This window comes from Trichechus manatus, unplaced genomic scaffold (genome assembly GCF_000243295.1).
Source record: "Trichechus manatus latirostris isolate Lorelei unplaced genomic scaffold, TriManLat1.0 scaffold00102, whole genome shotgun sequence".
Classification (NCBI taxonomy): domain Eukaryota; kingdom Metazoa; phylum Chordata; class Mammalia; order Sirenia; family Trichechidae; genus Trichechus; species Trichechus manatus.
The window spans coordinates 8,003,551-8,015,818 of record NW_004444038.1 but is presented as its reverse complement, the minus strand read 5'-3'; the positions used below and the strand labels follow the sequence as shown (position 1 = coordinate 8,015,818).

The 12,268-nt window shown below is 41.9% G+C and overlaps 1 protein-coding gene across 6 annotated transcripts in view; it reads right to left on the bottom strand.

Moving 5' to 3' along the window:
- ARHGEF7 (Rho guanine nucleotide exchange factor 7) overlaps positions 1–12,268 on the bottom strand; it is a 161,443-nt gene that overhangs the window by 13,774 nt on the left and 135,401 nt on the right. For 4 of the 6 annotated variants that reach the window (XM_023737405.1, XM_023737402.1, XM_023737404.1 and 1 more), the window contains one exon: positions 6,971–7,060. In XM_023737405.1, coding sequence (XP_023593173.1) covers positions 6,971–7,060 — 90 coding nt within the window. Of the gene's footprint in view, positions 1–3,534; positions 3,712–6,970; positions 7,061–12,268 lie in introns of all 6 variants that reach the window. The other 2 variants (XM_023737406.1, XM_023737407.1) reach the window with 1 other exon arrangement.

The window sequence follows — 12,268 nt, the reverse complement described above, 5'->3', positions numbered from 1 at the left end:
TTTTTTTTTTTTTTTTTAAGTTAGGAAAAGAAAAACTATTATTTTTTGATTTACATTTGTTTATTGTTTTATATTTTGATTCGCTAAAAGCATCTAGTCCTGCACCTGGCACAATATATTTCTTTTCCTTTCCTTTTATTTCATTTTTCTAGTCAGTTGGGCATGTACTTTATAAAATAAAAGTTATAAGCTGGCCTTAGTCTAAATAAAAAACTTAAAGCTGTACTTTTTTTCCCCCATTTATGCACAAAAAATGAAAATGTTTCTTCTTACAGACAAACCTTATTACAAAGACAAGCTTATTTTTTAAAAAGAGGGAAATAAATGAAATAAAAAATGTACAAAAAAGTGCCATTAGATTGTCTACAGCATATTTAACCCTAAGAAAGTGCAACTTTTTCTAGCAAGGCATGTAGAAGATGTTCCATTACCTAACCCTCCTTTGTAAAATGCCATGTTCAGGAGAACCGCCAAATAACAGTTAACTGCCAACTCTGCTGCTCCCGCCTCCCCCCATGTAACAAATATTAAAAGCCACAGGCTAGCAAATGCAAAATTTATTTCAACTGTACATAACAGATGTCTTTTTTCTTTTATAAAACAAACACTTCATTGCCATATGCAACCACAAACAATAATATGCATACTGTACAATACAATACAACATTCAGATATACATCCAATTAATTTTTTCAAATGGTAGTCAGCTACTAAAAATGGCTTTTCCCATTGACAGATAAAAAGCACAATATATAGATTTTTTTCAAGTCTTATACCGCTATATACACATTACTGTGTTTTGGCAATTGTATGCAAAACACAATTAATATAGCTTATTATATACTTATGGCAAGTATTAATTAAATGGGAACACCATTTAAGCCATTTGTAAAGGGCTTGATAATGGCTTAAACCTACCTTCTAATTCAGATTCTTCATCCTTTCATTATAACACTAACTGTACACATATATGTTACAAAATTGCATGAACAGAAGGTACTATTAACAGCATGACTAGAGTTCACAAAAATAGAAACACTGACCGTCTGAACATCGTTATCACCGTTGCCACACGAGAATTTCTTTCAGGCCTGTGGCACTAATACTTCTAACCAGGTGACAAACACCAATGGTGTCAGACATTCAAAACAAACCAAACAAACAAAAAGCCAGATGATTATTCTGCAGTGATCTCAGCGTTAAAGAAAATCATCAACGGGATGGTTTTAACGGATACAAAAAAGAATGGCGGTAAACGGTCAAAACCTTGGCGTATAGAATATTAATTAAAATGTCTGATCAAGATAATCTAAATGATAGTTGGCGTTCAGGAAAAGTTCAAGTGCAGCAACTGCATTTCAACATCGTGACATATATAGCACATGACATATGCAACCCAAGTTAACTAAGGCATGGCAAAGGCATTTAAGCCAATTCACTAATTATTATAGTCTCAAAGCAAACAAAGACACTCTACTCTAGGTATCAGAAAAGATGCCTATTCTATGTAATATAAAAAAATTGCTTCTGAATTCATTAGATGATATTGAGTATATAAACTTTGTAGTTATCATATTTCTCCAAAAATTCCATTTGCCATTTGTCTGAACATACATATACCACATCTCTACTGTGAATACTGGACTCTGACTAACTTTAAAAGACTGCTCCTCAACTTTCTTTTTTATATAATTGAAATATGAAATCTCCAGATAATAGAACTAGCTCAGTAACTACATCCAAGGAAGCAAATGTTTGAAATTAAGTTTTCCTAATGATCTCAGTAAGAATGACTTCTATGCAATCAACTCGAATCATGAAGTAATAAAGCTGTCTGACTTAAAAAAAAAAAAAAAAAAGTCACTGGCAGACGTTCACTAGCACCTCTGGGCTTGTGAGAACAGAACCCAAGTCCCAGGATACAGTCAGGTACTGTACCAAGTTATCACTAAGGAGACAAAATCAGAGCACTGAATACATGGATTTGCAAAGGAGTGGGGTAGTGGAAGAAGAGAGAAATCACAGCCATCTGGAATTACAGCCATCCTAAAGAAAGGAAAAAATGTTATTCCCCATTTATTATGGCATTTTGTTTTCTGAAGCTAGTTTCAATGAATACGTAAAACACAAGCCTAAGTTTCCCTTTTAATACCAAATACACTGCGAGCGGAAGAGAACGGTTTTCCCCTCAACGACCAGATGTAGGTTTGAATGTTACAACTGAATGTAACATGTCACATTCAGTTCTTTTTGAAGCAAAAATTAGTCTGAGTGAGGCCAGTGAAATCTCCTTACAACAAATCCCAAGGAAGTGGGGGAGTTCCACCCCTGAAATCCGAGATTTTCTTAGAAGCGAGTTACGTTACAATCCAATAAATCTTCAATGGACTCAGATGTCCCATTACAATGAAGATTACGCACTATAGGGGTTGCTGTAAATGGAGTTTCACTGCAGCTAGTTGCTGAAAACAAAGAATGTGCCCATGGCGATTACAGACAGCACAGGTAGGAAACGTCAGGGGTGCAGCCGAGCTGTGACTGGAGCCGAAGCACTTGACCTTTTAAGTAGACCAGACGCCTATCTGAGCTCAGTCTCATCTACACTTTAGATGCCGAATACTTCGGATTTTGGAGCTTAAACCTTTAAAAGAGTGGTACAGGCTTACTAAGTATGGAATAACAGCGATTATTCCATAGAGAAGTTTGGCAAGATAATCAAAGCGAATGTCCAAGCTTTGACAGTTAACTTTGCCTTTGGAGAAAAGAGCTCCAGTATCACGGGCCAGTGCGAGACATGGGGGCTGCGTGAGCACACTGAGGAGGCAGAGGTGTGGGTGGTGAAGACAACCTCCGAAAAGACATGAAGCAGACTCTTCTTCCCATCTGCCAAGGCAAAGAACTCATGCTAGCAACATAAACAGGCTATTGTTCACAGTTACCAAACGCTCTTAGGGATTTCTAGGAAACACAGCTATCTGAATTGAAGTTACAGTACTTTTGGTGCATATGTTCTTCTCATTATCTCTCAACAACTACTTGACCAGTGTGCCTATTATACATTAAAAAAAAAAAAGATGTAGGTTACTGTAAGGCTAAAGTCTCCTCCATATTGCTGGCACTGAGATCACAAACCTGTATGGTTTCAGTATACAATATAAAAGTGTTCATACAGCTGTATCCAAAAAGAAATGGGACGGCTGCTACACTGAGCATAAAAAACCAAACCATTTGGAGCTATAAAACAACAACTTTCTGTTAAAAAAAGAACCCCTCAGGCGTTGGCTTAGGAACGGACCATCTCCCCTCCAAAGTTAGTAATCTGAATGTATATTCAAATTGGCAATCAAGCCTCCACAAAAGTACAATGGAAAATATCAGAAACGCTCTCAAAAGTTGTTAAAATATCACATGAAAAGAGACGAGGAACAGCAAGAAAACATCTAAGGAAAGCAGGCTGTGATACAACAAGCATTCGTTAAGAAAAGCTCAGAGTGCATTAGTTCTGGTGAGAGATATATGAGCAACAGCTCTTACGAGATGCAGAACCCATTCTGTAACTATGGGCTGTCCATATACTGTCATAGTCAGAGTCTTCCGAGAGGTCTGAAGGCTCCAAACGGGAGAGGCTACTGCGACGACCCAAGGACTCTAGACTTGACTGGTCGTCATCGGCCAGGACGTGATTATGCATCAGGTCAGTGCCTTGCCATGCTAGGGACGCGGGGAGATGAAAGGACAGGTGTGGGTCGGCAAAGGTGGGATGGGAGGGACAACAGACAGGAGAGCCACAACCAAAAAACGTGGAAACAAAAGCAAAAGGTGATGGGAGGAGAGGGAAAAGAGAAAAGATTGTTAAAAAACAGCATCAATGCTTATTTATCCTTACTTATGACTGGGTTTTAAAAGTGAACTTAGCACAACCTTAGAATAAGACTAGTCCAACATTATTCAATAAACTTAGATCATGACACTGTTTCCAAATTGCTTCTTTTAAAGTTATTGGTATAAAGTTCTCGTTTAAGAAATCTTTTATAAACTCAGCCCAGCTTCAAAAGATGATTCTATAAACACTTGACAATCAATTCTATTCCACATTATGTAATAAACAGTCTCATTTAAGACATTTTTTGTGAAAGGGACTATTTGTATGTGGCTAATTAAAAATTGTTTCCTATTCATTAAGTGGATATATTAAATGCAAAATAGTTTCAAAGGATTTTTTACTTACTTCTCCAGCTATCTATTTGCCAAGACTATAAATCACCAGAAGTCATCTTAATCATGGGAACTAAACTTACCTTATCAACACATAACCACTGCAAAAATGCCAGAGTAGAGATATGAATTAAATGGGGTCTGCTTCCCTCTATTTCCCCCACCCCCCTCAGCCTCCTCATCTCTGAGGGCAGTAATCTCAACAGTAGTGCTCACGGAGCTCAGCCAGCAGAAGGGAACACAGTGAGGAGCCCTGTCTGTGAGCCATGTCAGCAGCCCTGTGCAGACCCCCTCTCACTGCCAGGGAAAGGTGAGTGACCTGGTAACGTCACCAGGTTAAAAGGAGGACACCAGAAGGAAGGGGTACACAATGGCAGAGCAGAAATGACCCCATGAGTAGTTGGCAATTGTGATCAATGGAACCAGCCAAGCAGCTGTGACTGGGAAACACGCAGAACCCAAGAGGGCTCAGAAACAGACACCAGATAGAAACAAGAGGGCTCCCTTAGGGTTTTTAACGGCAGGCCACAGCAACCACTGGTCCCGTCCTTGTTCCCTCTTTTGATCGAAGTTAATTCTGTTCCAAAGCCACAAGAAGAAGCAGTGGACTACTGTGGACTTCTTTAACTAAATCACAAAAGTCTGTGAAGGCCATTACTTCCTCACCATTTATACCTAAATGTTTCCCAGTAACAGATGTTTGGTTCAGTCTTTTTGGTATTCAATTGAGAACTGAACAGAACTGAACTTTAGGTAAAATATATTTTCCTTCTAAAAATTGTTTTTACTAAGCATTGAACGTGAAAAGAGTTGCTTTCACTACAATTCCATTTCCAAGTTGTCTTGATTAAGTACACGACTTTTACAGCAAAAAGGATCGATTTCTCCTATCACTAATTTTCTGGAGAATGTAGGTTTAAAGCCACAGGATTATAATCCCCTGGAGGCCATAGAGTGGTTTGCCCATAATATAAGTTAAAAATAAAAATCAATGTACTGTCCAAGGCTTTTCTCGTGTAGGAGAAACGGAAATACATAATAGGCAATGGGATAAGAAGAGATCTGCACAAACATGAGCCGTTCCTTTCAGGCAGCCAGAAGAAACAGAGCCACAGGCATACTACCTGGCATTGTCTCCTGTTACGAAAAAACGCGGCTTGCACTAACATACACACAAAACTCGTACGACCAGTCTGTGCATCTAAGACTACTGGGTTAAAATGTTATTTCAAGTAATTGAAATTGAGATGCCTACTTTTAAAAAATCTAAAATTCAAAATCTAAAAAACTGTGGCCACATTTTACAGTCTGTTAGTTGAAATACAATCCTTGTCAAGTAAATGAAACTGCAATACCTTAAATCGCAATAATCCATACTTACAAATTATTGCTTAATTGTCCATATGCTAAGTCCACAGTCTGATATGGTATCTAGACCTTTCCATTGATCTCCTACTCTGCTGACTAGTTACTATAAACAGGCATTTTCACCAGAAACAGCATGGACTAAAAAAGGACAGTGCCCATGCTTGGTAACAAGTCTTGATGGCGCAGGTAGGATATGGTAAAATACTGGCCACAAAAAACTTCTAGGGAATCTGCAGATTCAACCTAGAGGTCAACTCTGCCAGCCCTATTTTCATAGCTGTAGTTATCTTTAACAAAAGCTAAAACATTAGAAAATCAGACCTTTTTTTTTTAAACATTAGCTTAAAGTAAGTGCATAATACTAATTTTAAGCACCATTTTGCAGGTGATGAAATTGAGGAGGTGAGAATAAGTGATCTGCCAAAAGTCAGGGTGAAAAGGGGACCTGAACACAGAAAATCTAACAGAAACCAGTTTTGATGCCAGAAGTAATCTATAAAATAAATAATCTATTCTCAAACAAACAATCAACGTAAGAACTGACAGGACTGAGGACACCCTGTGGCATCCGCCGTCATCCTGGCACCAGCAGACCCACGAAAGGTCAGCCGTCCAGCAGGTGCAGGTACCAGCAAGAGGGAGAGAATAAGCCCCTCTTCTGAGCAAATGAAACGCACGGTTACATCCGCCTCCGTCACACTGCCCTCCATTCTCAACTTCCGGGGAGATATAAAAAAAAAGGTTTTACCGTCCACAAAATAGGTTAGGATTTTTTCATTTAAGGCAGTATGTACTGGATACAGATGGTAATGAAACCTACCAAATAAATTAGTTGGTGTCTATTTAAAAAAATTTTTTTAAAGCAATCATTTTTAAAAAGGGGGGGGGGGGGGCAGGGGCGGCTGAAAAAGCCTTGCTCTAGGTTCACATCTACTGTGTCCTACAGGGTCACTATGAGCCGGAATTGACTCGACGGCAACGGGTTCGGTTTTTTGGTTTTTCAGAAGTTACAAAAAGAAAAAGAAAAAAACTCAGCATGACACCAATGGTTCAAATTGCTTAAATAACTGAATTAACTTCCACTGTCTTCTAAACACATCTTCTCTAAGCATAAGAATGCTTCATAAATTCTGACAGTACTGTACACATAAATGTTTCCCAGTAGAATGTTATCTAGAAAAATCAGTTATTCTGCAGATAGCTGAGATCCTTTTATAATGATTCAAGGACTTCAGATTCAAGCTCAGCCATGAAAACACTGCTCACTAAAAACAGTTCAGACAAGTCGATGAGCTATGCAGTGGGCCCAACTCAACAGTTTACTGTAGGTTGTTAACTTACACAAAATACCACAGTTCTTACTATATTACCGTGAAATTAAACTTACTTGAGTTGAGTGTTTGTCGTGTTTTGGCACTTGTGCAGTAAGCTTCAATAACTTTTAGAATTTGAGCATCTTCTTCCAAAGCAGCTGTACCTGTCAAAAGAAGAGCAACAATTTACAATTTAACTCAAATCAATTAGTACAATTACCTTGACAAATGCAAAATCATCAACTCAACCAAAATGGTGATAATTAAGACAAGCCCTCTTTTCATTTTCTTGTCAGATAATGGTTTTCCAATATTTGGAAAATAGTTACATTCAAAAGATTTTCTAGTTTTTTAAAAGTATTTTCTATCTGCAACATATCTGGCTAAGGATTAATACTCAAAATATATGAAGGCTGTCTTACTAATTCATAAGAAAAACATTATTCCCCACCCTCAAAAGAAAGGGCAAGGATAGGAACGAGCAATTCATAAAATAAGAATACAGCAGACAGTAAAAGATGTTTAATCTTATTTACAAAGTATGGTTTCTCACACAGCAGCCCGACAAAAATGAAAAGGACTGGTAATTCCTGACGCTGACATCGGCAAAGAGAACTCTTGAAGCCACTAGCAGCAGTGAAGACACAAACAAGTCTCCAGAATTTGGCCACAGTTACGGAAAGCCTTTAAAAAGAGCATTCCCTCTGCTCCGTGAATCATTAACAGGAATTTAATATAAGAAAGAAGACAGCAAGGACTAAAAATCACCTCCAGGGGACTTGAAAATGGTTCTCAGGAATTGATAAAACTCAACCTAGAGCCTAAAGTTGTCACTCCAGAACTCTTCCTTAAACTGCAGATTACGTAAAGGCTGGCCTTCATCTAGACCACAGATCCTGAGGCTGGATCTTCCAGACTGACGGCATCCTCGGCCTTGGCACTAAGCACAGAGCCTCGCGCACAGCTGGTGCGCAGCGAGGATTACACGTACTGCAGGACGGAGCCTATGGTTCAGAGTGGAACTATTGATTGTTCTGTACTACTTGGATGTATATTCAAAAAGGCTCACCTACTCTAGTGAAGAAAATGAAGGCTAAAATATTTATAGCTGATTAATAATTAGCCTCAATGTCATTTTATGATAGTAAATCATATACAAGACAAACCAACTATTCAGCACTAAAAACTAAACTGCAGTACCAAAAATTTAAGAGTGATCGAGACAATCATTTACCAGGCTTCCCACAGTAAGTGACTGCTTTACGGAGTAAGAAAGATAACGTGTAAGTGGTTTAACTTCAGGACACGCTGCAAGGTAATTTCCATAGGTAGGACGTTCCCACTTTGCCAACAGGAAATTCCCTCCAGGAGTGGTGTTACCTGCCTGGCTGGTGTAATCTGACTGTTATTTTCAGACACGGTAAGTACAAAAGTCATCACAAGGTGCAGAGAAAGCGTATAAAGCCAGAAAGACTGTGCCAGCTTCCACGGATGTGTTCAGTTGTGAACAGTCATTACGGATCTACCTTCATCACAAAAATTAGAAGAAAGTAAACTGACAGCACACATTTCCTATGCGGCAGACTATTCTGTGAACTGAAACATTTCTAGGATTCTGAATCTAAGGAAGGATAAGTAACTCAGGAAATCACAATACGGCTTCACAGCAGTAAAGGTTACTAAGCACTTACTATGCACAAGCACTATTTACAGAAACATCATTTCTGTAAAACTTCTCTTTTAATCCACAAAAATGCTTGGTTTTCCTTCTACCTCACTGGCCCCTCCTTCAAAGTTTCCTATGCAAGTTCCTTATCTTCCTAACCAACCTCTGAACACCGCAGGGCCGTCCTTTTTCCTTCTTTGTCTGTACTTACTCATTTCCTAACTCCAGTGCCATGGCCTGAAATACCATCTAAACAATGGTAACAACTCCAAAATTTTTATCACCAGCCCAGACCCTTCCCACGGGCTTCAGAATCATGTATCTAATCGGTGACTTGACACTTCTTCCTGGTGTCTTTTAGGAATCTCAAACCGAATGAGCAACTCGTCTTCCCAACATCCTTCCCCACACCTAGTCACTCCTCCCACCGTCTCTCACATCTCAGTAGACGGGACTCAGCCCCGGAGCCGCACGAGCCACAGGCCTCAGGTCCACCCTGGACGCCTCGCTCTCTCTCACATCTCAGTACACAGGACTCAACCCTGGAGCTGCACGAGCCACAGGCCTCAGGTCCACCCCGGACGCCTCGCTCTCTCTCACATCTCAATAGACGGGACTCAGCCCTGGAGCTGCACGAGCCACAGGCCTCGGGTCTACCCTGGACGCCTCGCTCTCTCTCACATCTCAGCAGACGGGACTCAGCCCTGGAGGCGCACGAGCCACAGGCCTCGGGTCTACCCTGGACGCCTCACTCTCTCTCACATCTCAGCAGACGGGACTCAGCCCTGGAGGCACACGAGCCACAGGCCTCGGGTCTACCCTGGACGCCTCGCTCTCTCTCACGCCCGACATCTGGTCTACCAGCATGTCTAGGGGCCCAGAGCTCCCAATCTCAGCACCTCTGAGGCTCTGAGTTGGGTGATTCCTCACTAGGGGGCAGAGAGAGGACCATGCTGTTCACTGTAGGATGTTGAGCAGCATCCTTGGCCTCTATGCACCGACACCAATAGCACCCACCCAGGTGTGACAATAAAAATGTCTGCAACCACTGGTTAAATGTCCCCTGGGGACAAAGGCACCCTCAGCTGAGCATCATTGCCGGAGGCTCTGATCTTCGGAGAGCATCTGCCATCCGTCCACATCTGCACCACCTACATTATCAGGACCACTGTCAGACCAACACCAGGTCTCACCCTCACCTGGATTCCTCCCACAGCCTGTCTGGTCTCCCTGTTTCTGCCTCTGCCCATCTATCCTCAACACAGCAGTCATGGTGATGCCATTAAAACACAGGCCAGACCAAGGCCTGTGCTCAGAACTCTACTCTGGCCTCCCATTCATCAAAGCAGCCATGCGGGGCCTGCTTCTCCACCACCTTCCTGAATCCATCTCTTATTGTTCCCTCGTCACTCACTCGATTTCAACCACAGATGTCTCCTTGCTGTTCCTTGAACACACCACGCAGGCTTCCCGCCTCAGAGGCTTTGCAGCCCCTGCCTGGAACCGCTGCCTGGAGTGCTCCTCCCCAGATACCTGCTCGGCCTCTACCTTCAGCTCTTCCAGACTTTACCCAGACGACACCCTTTCAGTGACACCTTCCCTGATGACACTATTTGAAGTTGTCCCTACCTCCTCTCCCTCCCCTTGTTTACTTTTCTCTGCAGTACTTAACAACGAACACCCTTTATCTTTTACCTTTTCTTCCCCCCCCCGTGTTTATCTTTTTACAGAATTTAAACTCCAAGAGGACAGGGATTTTTATTTTCCACCTAGCCCCTGGCACGCAGAAGGTACTTAATATGTCAATGAATATCTTATTTGCAGCCATATCCCAAGTGCCCAGCACAGCGTCTTTCACATGGAAAGTGCTCAATAAATTCCACAAAACAACCCCACAAGTTATTTATTTTCCCCTTTTATAGATGAGTAATTGCACAGCCATAAAGGGCAGAGCAGGTATTCAAGTCTAGGTCTGCCTGACTCTAAAACCCAGCTCTTCTCCCCAGAAGGTGCTGACTTATCGACCAGCCATGTCATCAAGCGCTCTCTGCCCTGGTGTCAGACACTGTGCACCTACTGCTTAGAATCTGAGGGAAAAAAAGAGGCATTAGAGCAATTTATGCTGCAGAGTCTATTGTGTGTAGATCAGATGATAAGGATGTTAAGACAGCAAATGTTTATTGAGCAGTTTATAGGTCCATAACTCTATTTAACTCTTCCAATTTATTATCACCCCCACACTAAGGTGGGGAACCGGAGTTCAGGGATAAGTCACTTGCCGGGTCTCACAAGTAGCCGAGCTACGCTTCGCGTCCAGACGGGTCAGGTCAGGAGACCGGTTTCTTACCCACTACCCCACACTGCCTCCTTCTTCAGTGTGATATTCGAACTCTGACAAAAGTGTCTCTCCCATGAGCCTTCTTTTGGAAATAAAATCCTTGAAGGGTCCCAATTGGTAAGGTAGAAAAGAGAAGCAGTGTCTCCAGAAAGTTACAGTGGCTTATAAAAGATGTCTAGCATTCTCCTTCTGTCATCTTTGGCACAAGTGGATTTATCAGATTTGCCAACAGCCTAAGTCCTAAGATTGGTGGGAGCCAAGGAACAGGGAGCAGCAGAAAAAGGGCAGGCTGAGAAACTGACAGCAGGACAGAGAGACAGACACCTTTCAGAACCAGCCCTACAGCTTCTCTGGGGCTGGCTCTACTGTCCCGTTGGGCTTGGCCAACTACCCGTCTCAAGGGTCTTCACCGAGTGCTAAGCAGCTGCACAGTGACCTGCCAGTGAGAGGCAATGTGCGGTAGCCCTTCCTGACTAGCACCACCAGGAAAGGGTATAGATCCTGGGAAGACACAGAGGCTTGGGGCAAAGGGAGTACACCTTGGTCGTCGCCTGCTTCTAAAAATGGCTCTACTCATCCAGTGGATATCAGCCAAGCACTTAATGTGTGTAAGAGGCTGCACGAAAAATCTGGGGCTGAATTAGATTCTGCCCCTGGCTTTTGAAAAGCTTATACTTGAGTAGTGGAAATCATACAGGCATACAAGTAAGTATAATAGAAAAGAGACAGCAATATAACATTGTGGGTGGGGTGCAACTCTGAGATAAAAGCGACAGGTCACGTTCAGTCCGTGGACATACAGGAGGTTTCAGGAAACTATGGGATCTGAGAAAGAGTGGACAGAATTTCTGTGGGCCAAAAGGCAGACAGGAAGAGCAGGTGAGATCCCCAGGTCTAAACTGTACACCTGGCTTAGGTTCACAGAAGAAATGGAGATGAGTCAAGGCTGGTATGCCCTTTTAGTCTCTCAAATGTGATGTAATCAATATATACCCTGTAAGACTGTAAACTATTTTATTAAGCAAAAATATACGCACATGCTTCACTATTAACATTGCAGTGTTTCTGTTCGTCTTTAATTATAAATCTCCTGCTTGCTTGTGTAAACGCTGAAGTGGCTACCACAAGCATCAGCTCAATCACCCGACTTCCTGGGGTATTACCTTTAGAAGTCACACGGAGGGTCACCTCCCTGACTTGTGTGTGAAGTCTCTGAGGTGTCAATCTCCTCTCCACTCTAATGAGATACAGAGCACTTCGTCGCCCTAAAGAAGCCTACTCTTGCGTCCACACTTACTTTTCCTCACAGGAAGCCCACTCTTGCGCCCACACTTACTCACTTTTCCTCACAGGAAGCCCACTCTTGCG